General features: G+C 40.4%; 1 protein-coding gene across 19 annotated transcripts in view; it reads right to left on the bottom strand.

The window, feature by feature from the left end:
* MECOM (MDS1 and EVI1 complex locus) overlaps positions 1-20,389 on the bottom strand; it is a 457,532-nt gene that overhangs the window by 232,379 nt on the left and 204,764 nt on the right. For all 19 annotated transcript variants that reach the window (XM_083441880.1, XM_083441883.1, XM_083441879.1 and 16 more), the window contains one exon: positions 11,646-11,983. In XM_083441880.1, the coding sequence (XP_083298006.1) occupies positions 11,646-11,983 (338 nt within the window). The remainder of the gene's footprint in view (positions 1-11,645; positions 11,984-20,389) is intronic.

Genomic DNA, 20,389 nt, shown 5'->3' with positions numbered 1-20,389 from the left:
AGCAATGCAAGCACCTGTGGCACTTAGAGCTGGAAATAAAGGGAGGGAATGGATGCACAACATTTGGACCTAAAGATTTATAGGAAATGAAGACTCACCCCAAAAAATGGCGCTGGAACCCAATATTATGATTAAAAGCACAGAGCCTTGAAGCAGCGGGTAACAGAAGACAAAAGAACACAGAATGACCATGTACAACTCCCATTCATTTCACTGAGGAGTGAAATTGCATTGTTGCTTAAGTACCTACTGTAAATAAGATTTCAATCCATTCATACTGTTATTTCACTAGAGTTGTTGTTTTGGAAGCTGGGTAACCATCATTTTCTCATACTTTACTTCATTGAAATGGTCAGTCCTATGCATATTTATTCATCTTCAGCAGGCAACACAAGGAATGGCCTTTCCTGTGGTAGCTTTCCACTAGTGGAATGCTCTCACCAGAGAGGCTCAACTGGTGCCTTTGTTACATTTCTTTAGGCACCAAGCGAAAACATTCCTTTTCTTCCAGGCCTTTGGCTAATTAAACAATCTATGGCCTTTTAAACTGTGGAGGGGGTATTGTTTCATTATCGTATGTATTTTTGTGCCCTTATATTGTAAACCGCCCTGTGATCTTTAGATGAAGAGTGGCTTCAAATTTTTAATAATAATAATAATAATAATAATAGAAAGGACAACCTCTTGGGGGAAAATCAAAGTGAGTAAATAAATGTCACACTAGCAGGCTGACCACTTCACTTCACCACCACATTTACCCACTTAAGTCTTCCAGCCCAAACTGAGGCAAGGTGGGGAGATTATGGGAAAATCTCATTAGTTATTTGACTAATAAAGTGGCCATCAGCCTTGGGATAGTACTGACTTGCCCCTATAAAAGTGAAACATTTAGAAAGCTTTCTCTCCAGGAAAAAGAATGACACTTGAACCTAGCCAAACAAATAACGTATTCAATTTCAGGGCCAGGTTTCTCTATCATGCTTCATCCCAAAAGAGTCCAATAAAATATAAAAGCACAAAATACATTTCCTAACCAACTGGTTATAGATTAACTGGTAACCAACAACAAATTCTGGACAATTAAAAGACATCAAAACCCTTTGCCGCTGTTAGGCATTAAAGCAAACAATCTAACCCCAGTTTATAAAAGCCTGGGTAAACAAAAGCATCTTCAAGTGACATATAAATATGTGAAACAAAGAGGACAAACATATCTCCAAGGGGAGAGCATTCCAGAGTCAGGGTACTGTCATAGGCAAGGATCTGTTGTGTGCCCCTGTATCCTGAATCCTTGGGTGGCATGGGGCTATGAGCAGAACACACACATACCAATTATCTTAAGAACTGAGTTTGCTGGTGTTGGAAAAGGCACTCCTGCAGATATTTGGTTCCTAAGTGGTTTAGTGCTTTCCAGACCATGCAGCACCTTGATTTGGGCCCAATAGTATACATTCACCTGTGCAGTGCTTTTAGTATCAGTGTTACATGCTCCAGTCTGGTTGCCCCTGTAAATATCCAGGCAGCTGAATTCTGTGCTAGCTGCAGCTTCCAGACAGCCTTAAGGAAACCTCACAAAAGAGTGCATTTCTATAATCCAAACTTGAGATCACCAGATCATGGATTGTGGATGCCAGCCTATCCTGGCCCAGAAATGGCCATAGCTACTGTACTAGCTAGAGGTGGAAACAGGCACTCTTTCCTACCAAGGTAACCTATACCTAATCAGTTCAAAGTGTACCCTTGAAACTACATACCTGCTCCTTCAAGGTGTGCACCACCCTATATTGAATAGGCCACCTCCCCAATTTCCTAAAAGAAAAACTGCCTATCCACAATGCCTCTGCCTTACCAGAATTAAGTAAGAGTTTACTGGCTCTCATTCAAGCCAACACTGGGTATACATCCAGCAGCCTCTTTTGATTCAGACTGAATGGTGAGATAGAACTTTGCCCTTAGCGCCACAAAATCTGTGAGAGCAGAAAAGACAATGAGATTTAAGAAACTGAGAGGAGGAGAAAGGTGTTGGTTAAGATGCCAATAATTAGTTGTGCAAAAGAGAGAAGGAACAAGTTTCCTGAGTTCCCCAATAGGAGTTTCTTGAAAGCCAACTGTGATAGCTTTAAAAAGACTTAGGACCAGGAGAATATCAGTGATGACTAGCTATGTACTACTACCTCCAGTGTCTCAGAGGCAGTATTCTTCTGAATAACAGCTGCTAGGGAACACAAGTAAGGCAAGTGCTTTTGCACCTATGTCATGTTTACAGGTTTCCAACAAGCTGATGTGGGAACAGTATGCTAAACTAGATGGGCTCTTCTTATGTCAGTGCTAAGCACAAGTTTCTGGATGTAAATGACAGTTTAGCTTTCTACATTGCAGACTGTGCTTTACCAATAATATCCTGATTTAAAACTAGATAATTTTTAGTAACAATCTGGGTTTCATGGAATCCTCCAAAGATATTCCCAAAGGAGAACTCAAAGCTTGTGTCCCTTTAAGGTTCCCAACTAATCTACATAAAATGGCAAACAATGAAAGGAGACAGGAAAAGGGGATAGAAGAGGCAAGTAAAGTAGCTAGATGTTGAAGCAGCTCATCTAATGAGGCTTGAACTTCTGGGAAGCCTTGGCTGACTGAACCAGCTTTGAACAGCCCAATTAGACTAAAAAATTGAACAACATGGCCTTTTGAGGAAAAACATTTAATACTGTCACCTAAACTACAGACTACCTGAAACAAAAGGAATAGCCAGGGTCAGACAGATGCTAAAGGAGGGAGTACATAGGCAGACCATAGTGATATGCTAAATAACTGGATGTAGGACAATACAAGTTTTCCTCCAGCTGGTAATGAGGACAATGTTAGGAAGCAAAACAGCAGGCAGCTGATAAGAGTTTCAAATGATAAAGAGGTGGAGGATCCTATCCTTAAATGGATGGAAACAACTGTTAATTAGATAATCAGTGGATGCAGTGTTCATTGGGCAATTTACGTTGGTCTCTCCAAGGCCAAATTGAATGGCCAAACAGAAGTGTGTCCTATTAATGAGGATAGCTGCTTCCTCTATGTACTTGTCAAAGCTTTGTGTTTTGCACCCACCTGTAGAGCAATGCTAAAGAAGCATGCTCCATGGCTTTGCTTCAGTTGCCAACTGCACAGGGCACAAGGTTTAACAACTTAGCTTCTTTACATTCTCCTGTAAAATCCAACGTAAATGACCCTCGATCTAAAAGTGAAACCCTGTCCTGGGATCCTTAGGACTTTCCTAGATTGCTGTTCTTTTGCTCTGTCCCATGGTGCTCTCTCTTCTTCTACAGAAGTAAAGGGATCTCATGGATTGCTACGGAAGGAGGTAGAATTCCAGAATCTGTGACATTATTCAGCAGGGAAAGCCCAATACATTTTGGCACCTGAGGCAAAACATCCCACCGCCTCCCCCATTATGCAGAGAAGGCATTGAGGCTCTGCAAGGGTGAATAGATGAATATCTATAGTGATACTGCAATCATAGGTTTGATAAAGGCAGGAGCTCATCATCAGGCTAATGTGACAGGAAAGGAGATCAATATAAGAAGGGAGACTTGCTGGGTACCACAACAGGGAGTAGTTGTCTGGTACAGCTGTGTGAATAGGGTGGAGGTCCTGCTAGGCAAGCCCTACATATAGGCTGGATGGTAGACTAGGGGGTTCCGAGACCTCCAAGCTGTGGTACAAAAGGGGGGGGAGTAAGGAGAGGAGAAGCATTTTGCCAAAATACCAATGCAAAAGCCAATCTATGACTGGCACAATAATGACCAGTGCCACTGTTGGTTAGTTTCACTGTGTACTATAGCTGAATAAGGCAGCTCCCCTCTTGCTTCTCTTTAAGAATGTCACACTCTCCCAGTGCGTACTTGCGCTCTGTCTCTTCACTGCTTGTTGAGCCATCAAAACACACCTTTGTTTCATTTTGCATGCAGTTTTCACCTCTGACCCAAGAAACTAGTTGTAGGCTTCCTGAACTTTATTGCCTGTTAATAGACTGCTGGCTCTCTTTTCAGCAGTTACAGAAATGCTAAGAAAAGACATTTAATTAAAGGCTCACAAAGCCCAAGTCTGAAAAGCAAAGTCAGTATCCTACTTTATTTTATTTTTTTTTAAAAAAAGAATTATATGTTTGAGGTGCTTTTGATATTCTTTACAAGTTTGTGCCACCCTTTCAACAAATAAGAAAGACATCACTGATTTAATTATCTTCCTATGGAACAATGGTATAACAAGCTGAATAGTGCTAAATGATTGATCTAGGTCATTCATCTTCTCCTTCCATCTATCTACACATTTTGTTTCTTTCGAGGCGTCAGGCTGATGTCCATGTCACAGAGCAGTCCAGGGCTTTCATCAAACACACCCAGATGATCTTTCCTGCCTACTATTTCATGACACATGGTTATAATTTTGCCCATATTTCTTTGTCATTGCGTGCTATTAGCTACATCTGTTCGGTTTCCCCTCCCTCCTGCTTGATACTGCTAGAGAATAGCAGGTCTTTATCAAAGGTAACCTGTTAATGAAAAAAGGGATTTTTTGTTCTTATTCTTAGTGTTTTGATGAGTGAACAAATATCTGTCTCAGTTAGGAAAGGACATTCTTATGGAGTACAGATATTATTTTACATTAAATATCATTATTAAAGATGACTTAGCCTCCTGTTTTATGCAACTTACCCAAAGAAAAGTCAGCTAATGTATTAAACTTTATTTTATAAAGGTCTTGATATAATATTTGAACACCTTGATTTTTTTCTCTTTTGACAAGAGTAATAAACTCTGCTTAGTACAGACATGCACCGAATATCCCAAGTCAACTACGTTGCTTAAGGAAACATGCCCAAACAATCAGCTTTTGACAGCTGCATCTCCTGTTATTTACAATGGCCATCACAGTAATAACTCACCATTTCTATATTAATAAGGCAGTGAAATTTATTATGATGGTATTGAAAAGTTATTAAGTACTGCATCCCAAGTGACAAAGTGCCACAGCACTGTCACCATCCAAAAGCAGTTGCCCATCCATCACCAAGCTTTCCAGATGGTCCTGCATCTTTATCGCTCCCAGGTTGGTGACATCACCTATTCACCCCCTCGAAATTGATGATGAAAGCAAACAGATCTATCTTACTTACATTTACCAAATCAATTTAATTTTACAGGCTGTGGCTTAGTGACATATTGACTGTTTTCCTTAATGGCATCTACTATACTTAACGTAAGGAACTCATCTTTGAATCCCAGCTTGCATAATGTGTCATTTCATAATAAAAATTTTTTATCAACATTTATTTAATGGGAAGAATTATGAGTGTGTGTCATTTTTATATAAAAAAAATAGTTCCTATGATTATTTTGTCTTTTTCTTCATTTTTAGGTTTTGCTTCTTCCTAAGGAGCTGAACAGTATATCTTTCTTTAAAGGCAATATCAGGAGCAATCAGTCAATCTTTTCATTTAGTATTAGAATATTATTTTCTTTCAGGGCCAAACTACGCGTTACTTTAAACATGTGCATTTAAAAGTCTGCTTTAAAAAACTACACTTTTTAAAAGCAAAAGCAGCCACCAAAACAGCAAAAAACTTTCCCTTTGCTTGCTATTTCCCTCCTGAATATTATCTCATTTCCCTGCCCACCCACTGCTATTTTGCCCTGAAATACTACCTTTGGGGGCAAATAGCTTCAGGGGAGATTCCTGGCAGGAAAGTGTTACAGAGGTAAAGGGTTAAAGAGTGAAATCATCCTCCTGCTGTGGTCAGACTGGAGTCTCATTCAGCTACTTTTGCTACAGAGAGAGAGAATAAGAAGGCAAGAGAGAGAGAGAAAGAGAGAAGGAAGGAAGGCCAGTTGTAAGCATGCTTGATAAAGCATGCCTTCCATGTAATGTGTAGTTTTCCCCTTGCTGAGGTTCTTTCACAATATTCCCTATAAGGTAAAGGTAAAAGGTAAAGGACCCCTGGATGGTTATGTCCAGTCAAAGACGACTATGGGGTGCAGTGCTCATCTCGCTTCAGGCCGAGGGAGCTGGCATTTGTCCACAAACAGCTTTCTGGGTCATGTGGCCAGCAAGACTAAACCGCTACTGGCACACGGAGGACCGTGACAAGTGCCAGAGCGCAGGGAAACACCGTTTACCTTCCCGCCACAGTGGTACCTATTTATCTACTTGCACTGGTATGCTTTCAAACTGCTAGGTTGACAGGAGCTGGGGGGAAATGACAGGAACTCACCTCATTGTGCAGTTTCAAATTGCCAACCTTCTGATCAGCAAACCCAAGAGGCTCAGCGTTTTAGACCACAGCGCCACCCATTTCCCTATATTACCTGTATTCCTGTTCAGCAAATCCCAAAGGACCCAACAGTTAACATGCATATAACTTTGCTTCAAAATTAGTTAGGCATTCATTCCAAGATTTGGCCAAAGTCTGATCCCTATAAAATGCTTTTACAGTTATGTCTTAAATACTACACCGAACAGTGCTTGCCATTCAGATTTACAGTTGTTTACTTTGGAAAGAAAGAAGCAGTTTTTAGAGTGGCTACTCCCCATGTCAATATGGGAAGTGGCTATGACATTGGAATGCCCCACTTGATTTCCAGAATACAGACATGACAGAAGCAGCACTGGATGGACCCATGGATCAGTGTCAATCACATCTCAAGACAGCCTTCTCCCACATGAGCCAAGCAGCACATTAAGATCTTCCTTAAATATCCTACTCTGTCTGAAGGATGATGGGTTGCTATAAAAAGCAGGGCCTTCTCAGCAGTGATGCTAAACACTGAGGAACTCTCTGCCTAGGTATATGCACTTCCCTTCCTCCCTGCTTATTTTTAGGAAGCAGATTTTAGAATTGTATGATGGCTCTTATATGGACTTGCATTTATGCCTTTGCACATCTGGTTGGCTACTGTGAGAACAAAATGCTGAACTAGATGGGCTATTAGCTTGATCCAGCAGGCTCATCTTACATTCTTACTTCATTTCAGGCATTCACATAAAAATATGAATGACTTCCAGATTTTTACAGCTTTTGTTGACCTTGGTGGTAGACATATTGTCTGAAATGTTTGCATCAAATATTTATTTTAATATGTGTAACAAAGCATACCTGAAATATTTGGATAAGTTGATATTTCATGCACATTGGTACCAACCCTATGGTTTGGGTATGAGGAGCAGGTTATTGGTGTGATCTACAAGGCAGAGGGCCTTCAAGACTAAAAGGACTGGGATCATTTCCCCATTAAGGAAAGCCACTGAAAATTTCTCACCACCTATATGCAGGCAGAATGTGTCAAACCTCATCCCCAGAGCAAACAACATTGTGTGCCTTCTCCAATGAACTATGCAGCATCAAGGGAGTTTTCTGCTGCCATCTTGGATAACATATAAAATCATATTGTTACCACAGTAGACTGCAGATGTAAAAGCCTGAGCATTGCTTGTATTTTGGTTAACTGAATTTGAATTTCATTTATGTCTTTGGTTAAATGATGTTATCTAGCCCCAGCCCTTGGGGCAGCACGTTGCAGCATTACTTTTAGTTTGTTTCAATTAATTAATGAAAACATGCAAATAATCATGTCCCAAGTTGTTCACACTTGTAATAAAAATGTGAGGCATTTTCTGTTTTATATTTTGGATCTGGTGCCTTCTGTTTCCACTTTCCTAATACCCAGCTCAAGCATTAATATACAATGAATCCGAAAACCACTAGGGATAAACTATGTCTCCATGAACATGATGATTAAATCTTTCAAACCACAGAACAGGAGGAACCAAAATGTTCAACAAGCTGCAGTAGAGAGGAGAGGGAATGAATGCATCTGCACACACATGCAAATTATCCAAGTCCTAGGGAAGGATTTGAAGTTTCCTTTCATAGCATTTTCCAAGTAGTTATTCCTCACATCTTTCCCAAGGAACAAAGTATGGTGAAATCACAACTTTTATGTTTTGTGTTTTTTTAATGTAGGTTGTTTTTTAAATTGCTGACAGCTGTTTAAAATCTGTTTTCTTTGTTGATTAAGAAGCAGGCCGTTCTCTTTTTTGCACTGAGCTACAAATACTTGGCCTCAACACATGATTGGCCTGCTGGCAAATACTAAAACTGCAGTGACAAACTGCAAAAAAGCTTGACCTTTGCCCTTGCCCAGTGACCTCTTGTTCGATTTGTACTTTAGCCAAGCAATACCTGATTAGACGATGCTCAGCTTTGGACCCACAAACTGAGATCAAATTCAAATTTATAGCTTTTCATTTAAGCTGCTCTACAGCACTCCAATTATGACCCAAGCAGAACTATGTCACAACATTTATTTATTTATTTTGTCTCACAACACATTGAATACGTGAAGCATTTGAACAAGCACAATTGCCATGATATTGCAGACTTCACGGGCACAATCTTTGCATGGGTATTGCAACATTCTATGGTGTTAGGAGGATGCTAGGTTGTAGTATACATTTCTGCACATTCGATCACAATTTTTAATTATAGTTTTCAATGCTTCCATCTGACCTATTAGTAGAGAGTCATTTAAAAAAGAAAAAAGAAAAAGAGGCCAGTTTTGAACAGCAACTACTTCAAGTTATAAATGCTCCAAACTAGATACTTGTTATTAACTATAAGAAAAACTAAGGTCCATATGTTTACAAATATTACTCATATATTTTATTAAAAGTTTGCTTTTAAAAGTATGGCTGTTTTTGTGTGTTGGGGGGGTTGCTACATTTTAATACTGGGTGCTTAGTTGAAATCTGTAGATATAAAATATTGAGTACACCCAAACATAAATTGTTAGGGCCAGATTCAGCTAAATAATTGCAGCAGCGCAATGAGTCCCACTAGTGCATCAGGGCTTCTTCCATCTCCTCCCCCTGCATACCCCACCTGCATACCCATCCCCAGTTCAGTGCATGAGGGGAGGGGACACTGTTCTGTCTGACAAGCATACATTTTTGTACTGATGGAACAACTGTAATAATGCAATACTGGATTCCTTCCTTAGTAGAGATAACAATGCAAACTATGACTTCATTCCACCTTTTGCAACAAGATGGAAGGTATGGCTATATTTATTATGTGCTCTTAAAGAGGCTATATAAATGAGTCTTACAATATTTTTGTTATGATCGCATCAGAGCAATGCTGACTAGAGGTCTCGGTTTCAACATGTCATTTTATTTGCACAGATAGACACATTCTATCTCATCTACCTTGTACCTTGTTTCCAGGAAATCAGCAAGATTCTATGAAAAGCCCTCATGAACTACAAGGTGATATATTTGAGAAGGCATGACCATACTCCCACATAATAAGCAGAATCAAAGCATAAAGTGATAAAGAGCCACCTTGTGGCTTTTCTGCATATACAAGAGAGGTGAGAAAAGAGTAAGACTAGATTTATTTTTAATATGACATATTTTTAAAAAAGAAATGGGAGCCAGAGAAGTTGAACACTGCCTGGGCATTCCCACTGGATGAATATAACGCTTGCATGCTTTGCAGCCACAGACAGTAATGAAACTCTGTGTGGGGAAAGACCCACACAGGACTCAAGACTGGATAAAAGACAGGCCGCAACTTTACTGGGTTCAGGTTCGCAGTAGCAAGGCAAGGCATGGCAGGCAGGCAGGCAGGCAGGCAGGCAGGCAGGCAGGCAGGCATGGCTCATGTTTCTGACAATTCACATGTTATTTGAGTGAGTGGGTCACCTGCTGGGGAAATGTTGGAAGTTGGAAGGCAACTGCTGTGACAATTTGAACCAGTCCTGTGAGTGCTACCCAAACATCCTGGGATGCAGCAATGGCGGTAAACCTTGAGGTAAACTAATCCATGCCTTTGCTGAGGTAGCAGGGAGCCCACACTGCTGTGTCCTCTTAACTAAGGATCCTGCCTGCTGCTCCAGCATCAGGTGCAGAATGCAGCAAAGTGAAATAAATCTGCAGTATGAACCAGACAGAATAAGTAAATGGTGGGTTGCTGTGAAGAAGTCAAAAATCCCAGGAACAGAAAAGCCAAAATATAATGGTCCTGTCCATGGAAGACCTGCCTTATACATACATGGACAAGTGAAGATAATAGATTCAGGTAGGTAGCCATATTGGTCTGACGCAGTCAAAATAAATAAAAAATTGTCCAGTAGCACCTTAGAGACCAACTAAGTTTGTTCTGGGTATAAGCTTTCGTGTTTCTGGGTATAAGCTTTCGTATCTGAAGAAGTGTGCATGCACACAAAAGCTTATACCCAGAACAAACTTAGTTGGTCTCTAAGGTGCTACTGGACATTTTTTTTATTTTTTTATTTATTTTGAGTAAGGATAACGTCTTCTTCTCACTTGGTCAGGCTGAAAGATACTCCTCTCCCAAGCCATAATGAGTGACTTGCCAAGCTACAGCAAGGTAAAGCTGCCTGGTCAGCTGGTCACTCAGTATACCATGCTCCTTCCACACCTACAGCTGACTAAGTGAAGCAGCTGACTAAGGCAGCTGATTTTGGTGGGAACGACAAAGGCAGAAAATTGTTGCTTATTGCTTTATTTCTACTGTCAATGAGCTTGTGAGATTTTCTGTCTCAGGTTAGGTGTTAAACTTAACCAGGCAGCGTTTGAGTACTGTGCAGCTTAAATTCGTGGAGGGTGCAATTTGTTGCTCTGCCTCAGGTGGCTAAATATCTCTGACTGAACTTGCCCCAGTAACAATGGGAACTCTCAATTACAGGTGGTAAAATTTGAATGTGGAAATCTAAAGGACTTTTCTATCTCAAGATCCTCTAGGAGGCACATATTTCTCTGATTTAGAGGGGGGGCGGATAATAAATGGCCTGATGCTGTCAGGCAAGGAAGAGAACAGGCCTGGCTCACTGTTGTCTAAGGCCAGACATAATGTGTTGGTAAATGAACCTGGTCCACAAGGAATGGAGGGAATAGGGCAAGGTGGTCATGATATATGAGAAGCTATGAGAATTAAAAGAAACCAAAGGGCATTCTGTTAGGGCTTGACAAGCCACAGGACTCAGAAAGAAGGATAAGGAAGAATTACCACGACCTAAATTTCCAGGATGACATGCTCATGTAGTATTTTAATGGATGGCCTGTGATACCACAAAATATACTATAAACAGCATTGCAAACATCATAGTTCTACAAGATTGCTCTCAAGGTACAAAAAGCAAAATCTGCATTCTGGTAATTTTCAAAAAAGATGACACCATTTTAATGGAAGGATATGTTTTCATATTATGTGGCATATTCAGAACATCACCAAAAGCCAACAAAGGGGAAAAAATCCACAAACAATCAAAGCAAGTTCAGATAATGATTGCCTTTTCCTACTTCTCACCATTCATTTTAATGAAGGCATTTGAAATTGCAAAGCCAGGGTGGATTGATGTAGGAGGAAATGTGAGCAATTCACAGTCTCATCTCTACCTAAATGTGTTCTGTTCTAAAACAACCCAGAATTATAAGACCAAATATTATCAGTCCTTAGATACACCAAAAATGTTATTTCAAAAATATCTGCACTTATCCATTAGGAATCCTGCCTTTATTAAAAGAAACAGATTATCACGGAATATAACACAATAACATATACATTTTCCTACCTCCCATCCATTGCCAGGATCTTTCAGACTTGGGCTATGTTCTCCTACATATGGTCCAAATCTTTCACCTACTTCAATCTTCCTTTTGGCCCATATCCCTAATCCGGCTCCAGGAATATTTGATTCTCGAAGCTCAAACTCTGATGGAATTGGTATGTCATCAGGAATGTATATTGGAGCTTTGTAAGGAGATCCCTCCTTTGGTGTGAAGGCTTCACTTGATGTTGCTGGAGATGATTGTTCATGAATACTGAGTGACAAAGTGCTTGGTTCTCCATCATTTTCAGATGTTTCTTCCAAAGGAATCTCAGGGAAGCTTTCATATACACACTCATTATCTGAAAAGGATTCCAAACATGAAGGGCAAGATGAGTGGATGTACTTAAACAGTCTTAAGAGCCTATTTAAAATCAATCAAAGAAGTGGGCAGGCAGACCTTTCTTGTTCCATAGTTTAGGCATCACAATTGAAAAGGCCCTTTTCTCTTGTCCTTACCAGTCATACTTTGGTTGGCAAAGGGACAACAGGGAGGAATTCAGAAACAGAGCACAGGTGTCTAGCAGGGTCATATGGGTGGAGATAGTTCCAAAAACACCATAGTCTTGGGCTTTTGTAGGTCAAAGCCAGCAACTGGAATTGAGCCTTTGAACCAAACCGGAAGCCAATCTGCCAAAAGCAGATACAAATCTGGCTACAGTATTCTCAACCAACTGTAGTTTCTAGATTGGGCTGCCCCTGATGACAATGTAGCAGGAATTACAGTATCCAACCTAGAAATGAACTAAGGCATGAATGACAAGGGCTTGATATGCTTTCTCTAGAAAAGAGCATATATAGCAAACCACATAAGGGTACTCCAGCCCTGTCAGGAATTTCAAAAGGAAATATAGAAAGTGACCATTAGCAGCACCCAAAACTAATTTCAGATAATTTAATAGCAGAAAATAGCTATGGAACTTACTAGAAATAATTTAATATAAACTATTTGTGTTAGGATTGAACTGCATGTTATGTCAGTAGCATGGAGGCTATCTGAAACAAAACTTTGTGTGATGGCTTCCTCATGTGACAGTTATAGCATATATTATGGCTTGCTATATGGATCACCCAAGCCTGGGAAGAGTGCTCATACCACCACTTGCAGCGTCAACAAATGTGTGATATGGCACTCTATGAGATCCAACCACTCTGTGGAGCAACTGTAGCATAAACCATGTTTCTGGAAGCCTCCACACTGCTGTCATGACCACCTCTAAGAACTAATCTGCTGGATCGGAGCAAAGGTCTGTCTCATCTAGCATTTTTCTGCCAGCAACTCTTGGCTGTCAGTCACCCTGGCATATGGTTATTTGGAGCTATGTTGACTAATATGGACGTTCAATTTAGTTATCATGGTTGGCAGGCTAGATCACTCTTTAATGGACTTGTCAAATCCTTAAAACACACACACACACACACACACACACACACACACACCTTATATAAGCTAGCGGCCACCACAGTACCTTGTGGCAGTAAATTCGTGTTAGTTATGGTGTGGTATAAAGCTTCCCTTTGTCTGTCTTGAACCTATTGCCAATTAATTTCACTTCGTGACCTCGAGTTCTAGTATTATGAGAGGTGACCACTGAAGCAGAATTGGGATATTTATTTATATTTATTTTTCACCTTGCCATACGAGATCAGGGCAGCTTACAATAGTTTATTTTCTCATTGCATGTCTGAGAGATGTTGATTTGCCCACCTTTTCGTAGCTACGGCATGTTCAGTTTTTTTAAAGTTCAGAGTAAGGTCTGCTGTACACATATAGCACAATGAGATGCATCTGAAGTGGCAGAATGAGCTGCATCACTTCAGAAGGGTGTAGGGTGCACTATATATATATACATATTCCCATAGGTTGAAACCACCACAACCAAAATACTTCCTCCCCCACCCCCCGATAATAATACCCCATGCCTTGCAAACAGAAAACTTGAGCACCAGAGAGAAATGCTCAGACAGAGACTTTAGTAGGTGATGCTGATTTCCTACTTGCAGGGAGTCATTTGTTTTAATGATTTTAAAAGAGAGGGGAACATTTAGGTCCTGCCTGCAGGCTTCCCATGGGAAGCCACTCCGAGAACAGGATGCTGGACTAGATGAGTCTTTTGCCTGATCCAGCAGGGCTCTTGTTCATAAACTCTGGCTTTTTCAGGTGGTAGGATCAGGTGGTAACTAATGGAAAATACTCTGCTTGAGAAAGCTATTACCAGCCAGAGTAGACAATACAGGGCTAAATGGACAAAGAGTAGTACAGTGGTATCTCGGGTTAAGAACTTAATTCGTTCCGGAGGTCCATTCTTAACCTGAAACTGTTCTTAACCTGAAGCACCACTTTAGCTAACGGGGCCTCCCACTGCTGCTGCGCCGCCACTGCGCAATTTCTGTTCTCATCCTGAAGCAAAGTTCTTAACCCGAGGTACTATTTCTGGAGTCTATAACCTGAACCATCTGTAACCCAAGGTACCACTGTATCTAGTAAGAAGCAACTTTCTCCACTTTATTAATGCAATACCATGGTGCCAACGTATTACGAAGTTAATCATTCCTGGTCCCTGTCCCAGATTCTCCTGAATAAACTGACCCCTTTGATTCAGGCTGCCACCCTGGATTTTCAGGCGTGGGGGAAACCAGTTAGGCAAGCAAAGAGGCTTAGTAATCAGATGTCACGTTTCTCTCTTACAATTTATTTTAATGGAGGTTTTCTGGTTGGATCTCTCTACATCTGGCATAAATATGAACATTACAAGTAAACACAACAGTAACTGGTCAAAAGATCTCCCATCAAAACCTAAACATTCCTTAGTAGCACATTTACAGAAAAATATAGCATCTCCCTTATCAAGCTAAACGTATATACCATTGCAACCTTTTTTATGAAAACAATACAATTGTCAAGTTGCTAGTTGCTAGTGACTTTTGGCAAAATACCTGCAAGAATGTTTCTCAACCAATAATTCATAATGTTTAATTTGATTATAACTGCATTTCTAAACATGTTCCAAATCACCCAGGCTGCACAGGTCAGAGAAAAGTGTACTTTCACACTTTCTGTTAATGAGAGGCTTTCTTTGTTCGCAGAAACCATCCTGTTACGTTCACAAATGGGGCAAGTTCTCATGGGTGCTAAAACTATTTTGCTTCTTGATCTTTCAATCTTTATGAAAACAGATGTTGGGAGGAAAGCATCCTTAATTTCCTCAGCCAACATAATTTATCTCCACATGAAACAAGCCCCAGAAAACCTAAAACTGGGAAGCAAATACACAAACACAATTGTTGCAGGTTTGATTTCCAGGCAGACCTCTTTAAGATCATAAAATTCTCCCTGTTAGGAATTGGGTAATATAATTGCAATGTCTGAGTTGGGGAATAGAATAGATTAGGTAACATGGAAGTTTAGACATTTCCCTTCATTAAAAAAAATCCTCATTGCTATTTTGCAATAAAAACACGAGCAAGCTTCAAAGGAAACCCTGTAGGAAAGGTTAATTGCTACTAAAAGACCAGGGTAGACACCAGTGTGTGCACATTCTGCACAAATGTGTTATGTTGGCAGGAAAGAATGCACATGACTACGGCTGGGATATTCCTGATGAAGATGATAGAGCAGCTCTGTGCCAAGGCTAATGCCAGAGCTTTAACCTCTGTGGAGCCTGGGGTCAGTTTAAACAGTAACCTAGGCTTCTGTGTGGAATATGAGCAGGGGGGTTGACTTCCTTCCACTTGGACAAATGCTTAACCATTTAGCTGCTTTAGTATCCTTTTCCATTCCAAAGGCAAAACAAGATTGCAATAGAATGTGTGTGGGAGAGAGGGAATTTTAAAGCAGCCAGGGCTCCTTAACCTTCAGCAACAATAGCTAATAATCCAAATACAGAGATAGGCTTGAAGTTAGTAGCTAAATACAGTGCAACAAACGGCCAGACGTGTGTGTATTTAGTAATTCCACAAATGTACTCAGTTAAGATATATTTTTTTGGCGATGAAGTGCAAAATTCAGCATTTTGAGAATCCTCTCTCTTTTAGGCAAGTTCCAAGTTATTAAAACTGCATGGACAAGTCTGAATGTCTGAAAATGTCCCATATTCAGCATTATTTAAAGTGCTTTTCCTACATAAGAGCATTATTTTTTTTTTAGTAATCCCGTCATATAGAGCATCAATGTTATCATCACAAACATTACTACCTTTGAACCTTGGATCTTGAAACAGCATAAATGGCTGGAATAGTATTATTCCCAAACCTTGTTTTTAAAAGCGTTTTCTTCATGTTCATGTAAGGGAGAGAAAAAATCATATATATAACTGATCTGTAAATTTCCAGTTTCTCCATTTCTGGCCTTGCAGGAGGCATGTTTCCATTTTTCTCTCAGTTTTTTAGAATTCAGCCAAAGCTAAGCAATTTTAAGTAGCAATTATTTCATTGGTTGAAAGTGCATGCTTGAAATAAAAAAAGTCTTAAAATTGCTTAAGTTTCATTAGATCATGGATTATTTTTTTTTTACAAAAGCATAGCAGTATTGTTTTAATTTCAGCTGTCCTCCACTAGTGTGAATTAAAAGTGTGACTATTAGAATAAGAGCATAACTACTAAGAAGAACCTGGCTGGATCAGGCCAGTAGCCCACCTAGTCCAACATCCTATTCTCACAGTGGCCAACCAAATGCCTCTGGGAAGCACACAAGCAAGGTCTAAGCATGACAATACTTGCCCCCCTCCTGCAGAGACCAGCACCTTTATTTAGAGGCATACTGCCTACAATGGTGAAGGTAGAACATAGCCATCAGGGTTAGTAGTTGCTGATAACCTCTCCTCCATGAATTTGTCCAATCCTCATTTAAAGCCCACCAAGTCAGTGGCCTTCACTACCTCTTGTGGGGGCAAATTCCAGAGTTTAACTATACACTATAAGAAGTGCTCTCTTTTGTCTGTCCTGAATTTTCCAACATTCAGCTTCATTTGATGTCCCCAAGCGCGAGTTTTGCAAAACCGTTCTCTGTCCACTTCCTCCACGCCATGCATAATGTTCTATCATTGCTCTCCTTTTCTGTAAACTAAAAAGGCCCAAATGTTGTAACCTTTCCTCACTGGGGTTGCTGCAGCCCTTTGATCAATGTGGTTGCCCTTTTCAGAAGCTTTTCCAATTCCACAATATCCTTTTTGAGGTGAAGTAACCCAGAGGTGGATTTAAGGGAGTGTGTCTGGTTCGTACTAGGTACAGAGCCTTGGGGAGCTACAGGGAACCCACAACTATTGTTTAGAATACAGCAAGAGAGGTGGGAGTACCAAATTTGGGTGTCACACAGGGCACCACTGACATTTGAGACCCCAGGGTCCACCACTATATTAACCAGAACTGTATACAGTATACGTAGTGTGGTCACACCATAGATTTGTGCAGCAATATTATGCTCTTGGCGGTTTTATTTTCAGTTTGTTTCCTAATCATCCCTAGCATGGAAGCCGCCTTTTTTTTACAGCTATGGCACATAATAATAATAACAACAACAACAACAACAACAACAACAACAACAATAAATATTTTGTATACCACCCTCCAACTGAAGATCAAAGAGTCATTCACGACATAAAAATACAAAATGAGAGCACAAAATACATAATAAAAAACAAGAACAAAAATGAAAACAATCCAATAACACCCCCCAAAACACATTTAAATAGAATGTTGAACAACATCTTCGCCTGGCTTCTAAAGATATGTAATGAAGGCACCAGGCAAGCCTCCTGGGGAAAGCATTCCACAAACAGGGAGCCAGTGCAGAAAAGGCCCATTCTCATTTTGCCACCCTCCAGGCCTCTCGTGGAGGAGGCACACAAAGAGGTGCCTCATATGATGATCACAGGGCACGGGTCAGTTCATATGGGGAGAGGCAGCCCCTGAGATATTTCTTTACTGGGCCGTTTGGAATGAATCGACATTATGGTTTTTTTCATTTTGATCAGAAACCATTAAACAAATTTACTTTTATAGCACAATCCTATGTATATCTACTGAGAAGTAAGTCTAGCTGAGTCCAATGGGCCTTACTCTCAGGTAAGTGTATATAAGATTGCAGCCTTCAATGCTTGACTGAACTCACATATCAATTGCAAATTCTTTTTCACCAAAAGGTTATATTTTTGAAATGAAATTTCAAACATGATTAAGGGATAGATGAACTGTAATCCTAAGGAATCTGTGTAACAAACAAGACCCCCAATATACTGATGAGTTTTACATTATTATATGTTCATGTCAACTGAACCTAACGTAGGTGTGAATGAATCAAGAGCTTGATTATACTTCTGCTACTTGTGCTGAATAGTTGGTTAGACATTCCAGAAGCCCTATGGAATTGTAGAAAACTACTCACCTCATTAATATTATTCAATGTGAGTTATTACCTCCTTCTAGACAGTGTTTGATTTTATTGAGCTATACCAATCCAAATTCTGATAATACTCACTCTGGTGTGCAAGTTGAAAATGTCAATGGAGTTACTTTAAGGTTGACATATATATGTAAGTAAGATTACAATCAGATTTTTGTCATTAGTTGAAATCTATAGTGTTTCTCTTGCCTGTAACAGAGAGGAATATAGGCCACAGAATGTTTAGCATTTCTTTTATCTGTCTATCTTGATAGCAGCTTCAGCTTTTACAAAAAGCTTGCTTGCAGCATGGATATTTTGCAACACTATTCTGTTTTCTTTCTTGCTGCTAACCCATTATTGCAGGGAAAAAATCTGCACAAGGAAAATACTGTGCATATCCAGCAGAAGTGGGAGTTCTAGTAAGTGCCAATCCCATAAAATGTTAGAAAGGCAATACAAAACTAACTACTTCTGGATTTATTTCACTTCAGAAAAGAAATGGGGGGGGGGTGTTAATAAACAAGTAGGACTTGTGCAACAATGACACTTGACAAATAAGCGGTCCCCTGTTCCTGCTTACTCAAAGAAAAAGAAGGCACACCTTAATAATGTTTAAATAATAATGTACAGGATGCTGGCCTGTTTCATTTTATGAGTAAAATGCCCATCATTGGGATGGGCGCTGTGGTTGTGCAGAGGATAATGTGATAATGCAGAGACCTTGGGGCAGTGGGGGGGGGTACTATTAATTTCATGTCTATCCTGCCTTTATTCTGAGAACCTCAAGGAAGGTCCACAGGCAGTCTCCCATCTAGGTACTGACCATTACCAGATTAGTTCAGCAAGACTGCTGAATTATATGCCATGTCCCAACATGGATCCTACTGTCTTAGAAGTGGAGCATCTTCTGTCCACTCTCAACTGTGTCCGAGTTTAGCTCATTCGCTTTATCCTATAGAATTCAAGAAAAGCCAGATCACATATGCAAATCCCCATTTTTTTATTTCCATATCCTGCCCTATATTCTGCTTCTTGATGGGATACTACAGTGGGACAGAATCTTGCACTTGAAAGAACGTGACAAAGAAATAGAGAACTGTAATGTAGTATCTGGATAGAGTCATTCCAGAGTGATACACAGTATTGCAGCATTTTGTTTCATGATTCTACCATAAGGTAGATGTCAGCACTTGAGCATTAGTGAAATATGATATCCATTCACATTCCAACATATTTAAATTTTAGGTAGAATATTTCATAGTCTGAAAAATCAAAGCAACTGTGGAGTCTGAGATAATCAAAAGTTGCTATCAAGAGTGCAGATGTTATCCTCTTGCTTGCTTCGTTATGCAAATTCAAAACTGAATATGAAAGACAGATTGAGGAGTTAGCATGTGAATTCCCTTGGCTACTGGTCTTTTCTTTATTTGCTTCTAAGTGGTTGTTCAAGTCTTAAATCAGGATACTACTTATAAGGACCATCTACTCCCATATGGACCTGTGGGTGGCGCTGTGGGTTAAACCACAGAGCCTAGGACTTGCTGATCAGAAGGTCAGCGGTTCGAATCCCCGCGACGGGGTGAGCTCCCGTTGCTTGGTCCCAGCTCCTGCCAACCTAGCAGTTCAAAAGCAAGTCAAAGTGCAAGTAGATAAATAGGTACCGCTCCGGCGGGAAGGGAAACGGCGTTTCTGTGCTCTCTAGACACCGTCACAGTGTTCCGTTGCGCCAGAAGCGGTTTAGTCATGCTGGCCACATGACCCTGAAAGCTGTCTGCGGACAAACACTGGCTCCGTCGGCCTGAAGCAAGACGAGCACCACTCCCCATAGCCGCCTTTGACTGAGCTTAACTGTCCAGGGGTCCTTTGCTTATTTACCTTTTACATGGAGTGAGGTGATCCTGCAGGTAAACTGGCTATAAGCTGTTAAGGGCTTTATATACCAAGAGTAACACCTTGAACTTGGCCTGGCAATGCCAAGCATACTGCTAAAACAGGAAGTTTTAGAAGTCTGTAGTGGACTGCCTTGCCGTGTCACCAATTATGAAGGCTTGCCCTACATCCTGGCTACAGGAATGTCAATGCGGTATTGAATAGGCTGCTGGAATAGTGGAGAGTTGCATTCAAATTCGAGTTCAGCCAACTCAGTGAGTGACCTGGAACTGGGTTATTTTGAAGATAAATTGGGGCAAGGGGGAGGGGTCATGTCTGCTACTTTGAGTCCTTGTGCACACACTGCATGAGCCAGAAATATACTTCTTCCCCTGCACCCACCAGATAAATTAGCTAAAAATTCTAATCTGAATTCCAATATAAAAATTCTAATTCT

This window comes from Podarcis tiliguerta, assembly GCF_965153285.1.
Source record: "Podarcis tiliguerta genome assembly, chromosome: 5".
In the NCBI taxonomy this organism is placed as follows: Eukaryota; Metazoa; Chordata; class Lepidosauria; order Squamata; family Lacertidae; genus Podarcis; species Podarcis tiliguerta.
This window is presented reverse-complemented; position numbering and strand designations above follow the sequence as displayed.